We start from the raw sequence: 9,224 nt of genomic DNA, 5'->3' as shown, positions 1-9,224 counted from the left end.
TCTTCTGTAAGCATTTTCTAAAAGCAGTGCTCCATCAGACCATTTGCTGTGACTTTTTTTTTAATTAATTTTATATTGGTTTACTTATAAAGTTCGTATACATTGTTTTTCACACTGGATCTTTCCCATTTCTTTTGCCCACCCCTCCCTCTACTAAGCAGATTGTATCACCCTATGATTACCCCCTGCCCATCCTCACCACTCTGCTCCTACCCTCTCCCTCTTAGATCCTCATACATGTTTTACCAGTTACCTTTCTATTTCTACAATAATGGCCTTATACAATATCTGTCCTTATGGGACTGAGTTAGTTCACTTAGCATAGTGCTCTCCAATCCCTCCCAAGTTAGGTAGCGATTTTCTAAATCATTGCTCCTGCATGCTGCATAGTATTCCATCGTATGAATGTACCATAATTTCTCAATCCATTTGTGGTTGGACATTTGGGCTGTTTACATGTTCTTGTGGTGGTGAATAACACTACTATGAACATTGGTGTACAGATCTCCATTTGTACCTCAGTTCTCATTTTTTCATTGTATAGTGGCATCCACTTCCATAATAGCTTGCCTCTGGAAACCCTATGAACCTGGAGAGAGGATGAAAGGCACCCAAGCGTCGAGGACTCTCCTTCATAGGGTCGCTATGAGTCGCCTGCGACTCGACGGCACTTAACAACAACAACAACAATATTCCATTGCTGTGGCTTCTATTTGGGAGTCATTAACCAAAAATTCAGCAGTTCTAATCGACTGGCTACTCTGAGAAAGGAAGATGGACAAGTTACCTACCATAAAGATTTACATTAAAAAGATATCCACAAAGCCTCAGAAACCTGATGGAAGGTCACAATGAATTGACTTTATGGCAATGGATTTGACTTCAGCCCCAATGACTGGCTAGCAATCCATATATTTGGTTGTTCTTGCCATGAAAATACTTTTTGTTAGTGCCAAAATTAAAATTAAAAAAAAAAAGTTCTTGTTCTCCATTGCTTTAGTAGTAAAGTTTTTCATCAGCATTTCCACCATATTAACTCTCATGAAAACTTTTCCTGTGGTTGTTGTTGTTATTATGTGTAATCAAGTCACTTGCAACTCATAGGGACACTATGTACAACAGCCCTGAAACCTGCTCTATCCTGCACCAGCTTTACTGTCTCTGACCTACCTAAATGGAATTAAATCAAGCCAAGCAAGATAAAAGAATTAGATAAGATGTCCTAACCACTTACCCTTCACTAACCAGTTTTGAGAGGCCAGTGGGAAGTGGTGGTCAATTGGATTCCTGGGTGGAATTAAAGTGTCTGGAAACCTTGCCATTGTTTCAGACAACTAGAAAAAAAGACCGAATGCAAGTTCAGCACGGTCTCAGCAACTATTGTGGTTGGTATTAACACATGTACAAGTGCTACTAATGCTGCTGGCCAGCAAGTACACCAGTCAGCTCCTGGGCATTTATTTACCTGTAGGGTAGAGTCTAAGGGAGCAATGGTGGCCTAGTGGCAAGAAACTACATTGCAATCTCAAAAGCCTACCAGTTACTCCACCGGAGAAGGATGGGCAATCTCCTCCCATGTAATTAACTGCTTATGCTGGAGGGTCAGCTCTGGGTTGGTTCTGACTCCACAGTACACAACAACAGGGTAGAGTCTAAGCCATCAGCTTCTAAAATTCTTATTAGATGTGTTCCATATAAAGGCAAGGAGCTCAGAGGGAATACTCCCAAAAAAGTAGGAGTAATTTTTCTACATATTTAACCTTGGAATCAATACAATAAACCCATTTATTTCTTCAGAAAAAACCCAAGGGTTTGGGTTGTGTGTGTCCCCTTCCTACCCCATCACCAATGACTTGTACTTTTATACTTTGGACATGTTGAAAGAAGGGAGCAGTCCTTAGAGAGGGACATCATGTTTGGGAGGGTGGAGGGACAGTGCAAAAAAGGGAAGCCCTAAATGAGATGGATCAATGGATCGATTCAGTGATTGGGGTAATGGGAGTAGGTAGTTGGAGACTGCGAGGATGGCACAGGTTAGAGCAGGGTTTACGGCTCTTGTACATAGGGTCACTGAGTCGCAAGCAACTCAACAGCACTTAACAACAACTACTACTACTTGTTATTATTATGATTATTTTATTACATTACAGGAATAACATGCCTAATTATGTCTCTTTCCTTTTTTTAGGAATAAGGACTAAAGGAAAAGTTGTTTGACTTTTCAAAGCACAAGTAGACTGGGTAAAGGTTTTTTTATTTTTAAAAAAAGTTTATAAAGACTTCAACTTGTTACAAATTTAAAAGATAAGGTGGCACCATAGCAGGCTTCTCCCTAGTTCATTCATAAATTGAGAGAGAAAGAAAATGGGGGAACTGAGAAGGAGAAAGAAAAAGAGAAAAAGAAGGATGAGAGGGAAGGAGAGAGGGAAAAGGAAAAGCGAGCAGGTGCTGATTTGTTCTGTTTACAGCTAGGATTGAAATTGCATCACCTCAGTGCAGCAAAGCTACCTTCAAAATAGCTGCCTCTGTATAAGATACATATCTCAGTCTTGCTAAGAACACAGAAACACCAAAGAGTTTGAGACTTCTCAGAAATACGGAAAGCTTAAAAAAGATAGTACTTAGAAACCAAGCAGATCTGCAGCCTTTTAGTAAACCTTGTTATCGGAAATGCATCCTTTAATAATATCAGGAAATTTCATTCTGTGTTTCACAAGGGAGTGTTGTGTTTTTTATTTTCAAGAGAACAAAAAGGACCCGTGCTTTCTTTACCAGCACCAGCATAAAGAATCCACTGAATTCTATTGATTTTTCTCTTTCAATACAAGCTGATTAACCTGAAACACTAAGAGGATAACTATATTTCACGGGAGGTATGACTGAGTGTCTGGAAACAAAAAGATCCCAAGATGGTGAAGAGACCCTTTCCTTGGAATTCCTTTTTCTCCCCTTTTCAAATTCAGCCAGAGAAGTCATGATATTGTTTCCTTAATGCCCAAAATGTTCACATCAGTAAGAACTTTCTTTACATTTATCCTTCTCTAATGTCTTGTTCAGCAAATGGGGAAAGGGCTTTCTGTCTTCCACAGACTTCTAGAAGGAGATTAACAGGCTGAGGTTGAGAGGAGGGTGGTAAGCATGAAACAGTATTGTGGCTCTGGGATTGCACTCTCCACTAATCGAGTTAGGGGCTGACTAAGGAGCTATCTTGGATATATGGAAATGAGGTTTTCCCAGAGGCCCTCAGGGACTTCCTTGGAAAGGAAAAGGTGATCAGGAAAAAATTAGGCAACACAGACATCAGAAGGATCCCATCAGAAAAGTCTCTCCTAGAAGTCTTACTGTGTGGGGTTGTACTTCCTTTCTCTTCCCAAGGCAGAAGAGTGAGAGATGTGACTCATCCCACTACCATTTTAAAGGTAAACTGAAATAAAATGAAGGAGTAGGTAGCTATTTCGTTCAAGCAACATAAAAAAAAACCCACAAAAAAATCAACCAACAAAAAAACACCCAACAGCTGTGTGGTCTTGTATTATTTGTGATCTCATGAGATTAGGTGATCTGCACCCTTTCATTTAAGGCAATAGACATCTTCAAACTGTGTTTTTGTTTTTGTTTTTAATTTGCTTTATCCTTTGAAACAGAAAGTGCATTACATTTAACTGGTCTTGTAAAGGGGCTTTTCTTCTCTTTACAAACCGAATTTCTTATATAAATTAATAAAGGTTAAAGATGCTAATATATCACCGTTATTAGCTTAAAAAAAGGAAATCATTTACATATTCTATAGTATTTTTATGATACAAAACACTTCAGATTCAATTACAGCAACTAAATGGATTGTTATGTGTCTGACCCAGAACAGTTTTAACAATTCCCACCATCTACTTTAACACGCATCTTTTTTAAAATCAGAAAGGGGTTAAATTAAATACAAGCTATGGTCGTCCCTCCCTCCCCAATATCTTCTTTAAAACACTAATAAATAGCAACAAACGGCTGTGCAATTTCAGAGAGGAAGGGAGAGGAAGGTGTGGGGCCTTCTATACTTTAAGTCCAAGAGTAGGAGCCCCGTGCAGATACCCGGGTGGGCTGGTGACAGGACAGGGGAGGGAAAACATGAGGTTCAACAAATCCAGGGCAGGACGTGGAGCGGGCAGGGATGGTAGATAGAGATAATATTCTTTTCTTGGGTCTCAAATCAAGTTCCAAATAAAAGGGGTAAGTATGGTGTGATTGGCTCTTAAAAGGAGAGGGATAGAAACAGCAGGGAGGTCCATCGTTTTATACCAAATTCCAAAAAACATTTTATATTTTAAATATTCACAATAAAGTAACTTCTAGTCAGTGTGACTCACGATTTATTTACAAAGAGCCTTCAACAGGTTACTTTAGTCGGGACGGCAGTTTTTTGGAGGAGAAAAACGCCCCTCTTCCTATCGGCGATGGCGCGTTGGTGGCCAGCGGAGCGGCTGTCGACCCTTCAAAAACACCCCTCCTCGCCTTCTGAGGTCGCCGGTGCGGCCCAGGTGAGGGCGCATGGGAATCCCGCGCACGGCGCGCTCAGAGGCAGCCCAGGGAGCCTGGACCGAGCTAGGAGGGCCGTGTGGCGGCAGGTTCTGGTGCGTAATTTACGCAGTGAACTGCGGTTGGGTTTCGCGCCTTCTTACCCACTCCCCGAATCCCCCCCCTTTTTTTTTTCTTTTCGCACAACTCTAGGTTAAAAAAATAGATATATACATTTCAGAAAGTAGCAAAGGGCGCACTCAGGGGCCTGGTGCTCCAGCGAGGAGGAGGAGCCGCGGTGCGAAGTGTGAGCGGCGGCGCGGGGTCCCTGGCGCCCGGCGGAGGTGCGGGCCGAGCGGGCGCGGCGCGGGCTGCAGAGCCGGCCGCGCGCTCAGGACGAACCTTCGTTCTCCGACGAGTGCAGCAGGAGCGCGCCGCCGCCGCCCGGCTTGTGCTTCTTCAGCAGCTGCGTGATCTTCTCGTCGTCCGAGTTGGGGTCCAGGGGCTTGTTGTAGTCGTCGTCCTCCTCTTCGTTCTCCGAGGTCCCCTTGAGCCGCTCGGTCTCCGAGTCCTGTTTTTTCTTGGCCGTGGCCATCTCGGCCGCGTGCTTCTTCCTCCACTTGGTGCGGCGGTTCTGAAACCAAACCTGGGGACCGAGGAAGGAGGAGGCAGGGCGGAAACCAGGCGGGGGCGATTCAGCGAGAGCAGATCCCCGCGGGGCCACCACTCCCCACATCCCGACGTCCCTCCTGCGGGGCCCCTGACAGCCTGCCACCCTCCCTCAGGGACCTCCCTTGTCTGGGCCGTCAAAGTCAGTCTCCACCGCCCTGGGTTCCTCAGAGTAACAAACCCCAACAAACTGACTGCCGTTGCCATAGCGATAGCAACACAAGGGTATTGAGGTTGTCAGTGAGCGATTTCTCAGAACAAAAGTAAGGAATCGTAAAATAAGCTTCTCTGAAAAATAAGCCCCTTTTCCTACTTTCTGGTTTAAAGTAGAAAAGTTTTCACCCTTCCTAAAGTTGTCTCAGATTGTTGTGAGTCTAATTCATTTCTAGATTGAGGAATTTCAAATAGCCTAAAGTGCACTTTGCTTTTTAGGGAGACTTGCTGAGGAAAGTACAGTTTCTACCCCAGTTATCTCTGTCTTCCTTTCAGATATATATTTCACTTTCCTCGGGTCTGAATATGCACAAACATAGTAGGAAAATCTCCCTACCCAATTAACACGTACACTATAAATGAGCAATAAATTTTTAAAAATCTGTTAAAACACAAGCCTGAAATCAGGAGTAATAACCAACATAAACACATGGAAGTATTTAGTAATTTGCCAAATGTATCTTTATGGTTGTCATAAAACCAAAGTGAAGTCTAGAATTCTCATCGAGTGGTTATTTTTAGAAAGTTAAACTTTATTCATTGTATAGCTCCGCCATTAGTATGCCTACGCTTTGCCTTCCCAAGATGATTAATTTTATAAACAGATTTTTAAAATGTTTAGTCATCTTTGACACCATCTTTGATCCATCTATTTTAACCTAGGGCATAAGCAATAAGCAATCTGTTTCCCCAAAATATTAAACGATTCTCTATCATGTTTCCCATCTGCTATGTATTTTATCTAGAGAATCAGAATTGTTAAGGTGAATTTTACTTTACAACTATGATAATTCACTTTTAGACATGCAGACATATTTACAGTGACAAATGAAGACCTCCAAACTGCTGTAGTAGGCTCTGTACTAGCCTGCTGCAAAAAAGATTTTCAGTGCCAGGAGTCTAATGGTCACATACAATATCACTCCTGAGATATTTTATGGTGCTTGTCCAGGGGGAAATAACCCTCAAACAGTAGATATGGCTGATGCTACTGCAGCTTAATTTTATAAGAAACAAGAAAAGTCATGAAAATGTACATGTAGAAAAAAAAAAGGAATAAAAGATAATAAACTGGGGGAAGGACAAAAATGGGAACTGGAAAAATAGGAAATAATCAGTTTTAATGTAGTCAGCTCACTTAATCCCTTACTGTTTAAGAGTTCTAAAATTTTATTTCCTGGAAATAAACTGTATAATTATAAGCACAGGTATTTAACTGATTCTCATAAGCAGGAACATATCTTAAATTTGTTCACAAACTTATCAAGCCCGTAATGTACTAATGTATGTTAGTCACGGATTTGAAAAGTTACTGTTCCATTATGACTGTTTACAGCTAAGCCGGTTCATTAATGGTAAGTGACTTGATTCTCTAGACATGTTTTCTTTTAATCTTGCAATTAAAAAAAAAAACACAAAACCCTAATATAGTGAGCCTAGAATGCTGCTCTACAGTAGGAAATTACATATAACCAGTGAAACTTGAATTGACAAACAAATGCATGGCTATCTTTACAAACAGAATAAGTAGAAGCTATCTAAGAGGTGCTATCTGTGTTAGGGCTGATATTTCAGTAATGCCTTTATTCTCTGATAATGGCCAGTTCCCCTAGCACATGCTGCCTTCTAGATTAACCTAATTTCAAAGACGGGGCTTGATTCCTTTTGTTCCTCAACAGTTTGCCCACCCGTGAGCCCCCAGCGCCTTTGTAAGCCACCCGCCCTTTCCTGTTCTAAACTTTTCCCTTGGCTCCACGGAGCAAGACACCCTCCCTAGCCCCATTCCTCGTGGCACGCGCGCGTGCGCGCGCCTGTGTGTGTGTGTGTATGTGTGTGTGTGTGTGTGTCGGGGAGGGGGGGTGCTGAGCTCACCGCACACCAGTCCCCCAGACCCTCTAGGATTGCAAGGCCCACTCACCTTGACCTGGCTTTCTGTCATCCCCAGCGAATAGGCCAGGCGAGCCCTCTCCGGCCCCGCCAAGTATTTTGTCTGTTCGAAAGTCTTCTCCAGAGCGAAAATCTGCTGGCCAGAGAAGGTGGGTCTGGTGTGTTTCCTCTTCCCGTCTTTGTCCAACAAAATGGATCCTTGATCTGCGAAAATCGGTAAACGACGAGAGAAAACGGTTAAATGCAGTTCCACTGAAAAGCAACGAACTTGGAAAAGAGCCTTCCTGTGGGAGAAGGAAAGCTTCATTAAGGCGGTGGCCGCGCCCAGAGAGTCTCGGTGTTTCCAGCCCCGCTGCCTGAGACCTTTGCATTTTTTCGCCCACCTGTTTTAAAATAAGCGGGTGTGTCTGATGCGACAGTAAATCACCTCCTGCCCAGGCCGGTCAAACAGTAAGCGTGCCTATCCCTAAAGTTTGCAGGCCGCGTTAAATTCGGGAGGGCCCGAAAAGGCTCCAGTGGCCCCCAGCCCGGTAGGCGCTCAATGGCCCCGGAACTTTTGCCCAAGGATAACTAGGTTGTTTTGGTCCCCCCCCCCCTTTATCGCTCCCTTAACTTGTGTCCAGGAAATGGTAAGGAAACAAAGGGAGCCTTGTTTTTGCACACCAGAGTTCGAAATCCCCCCAGGTCTTATGCTGCTGAGCTCTTCCCCAAAGCGGAGGGGGCTTTGCCATTGTTGAAGGTCCCTACAAGTTCACCAAATCCCGCCCCATAGGATCTCGAGATCCTCTGGCCATCTCGTGCGCCTTCCCTCCCTGGAGTTCTCATGAAAACTGCCTCCGTGCTCCCTCAACTTCCCACAATTTGCCGCCTCTCAGCTCAAGAAAGGAGTGCGGAGACTTTGGAAAAACTCTGGTGACTTAGTCAAAAGCAGAGAACAGAGTAAAGGACCCCCGGCTGGGCCCCCCAGATTCAACTGGAAACCTGGGAGCCTCCCCGCGGAGGACAAACCAGAAGTCAAAACTGATCTTTAGGCAACTCAATTTGCATCAAACAAGCTTTCTTTCAGGAGACAGCACTTCCCCCAGCCTTGTCCCTTCTCGCTCCTTCCCTTTTAAGAAAGTTGGGGTACGAGGCTCTCTGTGTACCCCAGCCGAGCAAGTTCCGATGCAGTCTTGCAAAGCGCAGACCTCGTCCAGCGCACTTCCGGGCTCACTCTCACCATAAGGCGGGCCTGACTTCAGGGACTCCCTGGGGGCGCAGGTGTACCCGAGCTCTAGACCTGGGTCGGGGACACTGAGGACAGAGGTGTGCACGCAGATATACACTCAGGACAGTGAGAGGCTCCCTGCCGCAGGCTCCCACTAATTCTCAGGTAGGAGGTTAGAGGCGAAGGTCGCTGGGGACCCCTGCCTACCGGGGCAGAGTTCCCGGGAAGACGCAAGGCTCAGGGGCCTCTCCTCCCGGTCCTCCTCCCTCGCCCGGGCGAGACCTGCTGCCTCGTGTGGGCAGTGGTGTGAACAGCCAGGGCTGAGGCCGAGACACATGCCCCGCATCGCGTCGCGTCCCCCACCGACACGCACACACCCCGCAGAGCGTGCCCACGGCTTAGGGGCGTCTGGGCGCTCGGGAACCCCACCGGGACGCAGGAGCGCAAGCATCCCTTGCCGCGAACCCTGGCCTGATCCGAGAGTTGCGATCTTGGCGTGGCCAAATCACCACCGAGGAGGACAGAAGGGGACCGAGTCTGCACAGCCAGGGGCCGCGACCCGAGAATGGCCCGGGAGGGCGGGCGGTGGCCATACTTACGGGGGGTGCAGGCCAGGCGTGCGTCCCTCCAGGGCGGGCTCTGCATCACTCCGGGCCAGAAGATGGGCGTCCGGCCGGGCAGCTCGGCCAGCGGCTTGGGATAACGGCCCACGGCGGCCACGGCCGCGGCGCTGGGACTGAAG

At 45.8% G+C, this 9,224-nt stretch overlaps 1 protein-coding gene across 1 annotated transcript in view; it reads right to left on the bottom strand.

Annotated features, from left to right (window-relative positions):
- Nucleotides 1-4,897: 4,897 nt before the first annotated feature.
- Nucleotides 4,898-9,224, bottom strand: part of NKX6-1 (NK6 homeobox 1) — a 4,889-nt gene continuing 562 nt past the window's right edge. Inside the window, exons 2-4 of the mRNA XM_006885257.1 lie at nt 9,082-9,218; nt 7,307-7,479; nt 4,898-5,152 (exon numbers count right to left, since the gene is read on the bottom strand). Coding sequence (XP_006885319.1) covers nt 4,898-5,152; nt 7,307-7,479; nt 9,082-9,218 — 565 coding nt within the window. The remainder of the gene's footprint in view (nt 5,153-7,306; nt 7,480-9,081; nt 9,219-9,224) is intronic.

This window comes from Elephantulus edwardii, unplaced genomic scaffold (assembly GCF_000299155.1).
Source record: "Elephantulus edwardii isolate Elephantulus edwardi_28Jun2011 unplaced genomic scaffold, EleEdw1.0 scaffold00042, whole genome shotgun sequence".
Taxonomy (NCBI): Eukaryota; Metazoa; Chordata; class Mammalia; order Macroscelidea; family Macroscelididae; genus Elephantulus; species Elephantulus edwardii.
Note: the sequence above shows the minus strand (reverse complement) of the source record. Positions and strands in the feature narration are given on the sequence as shown.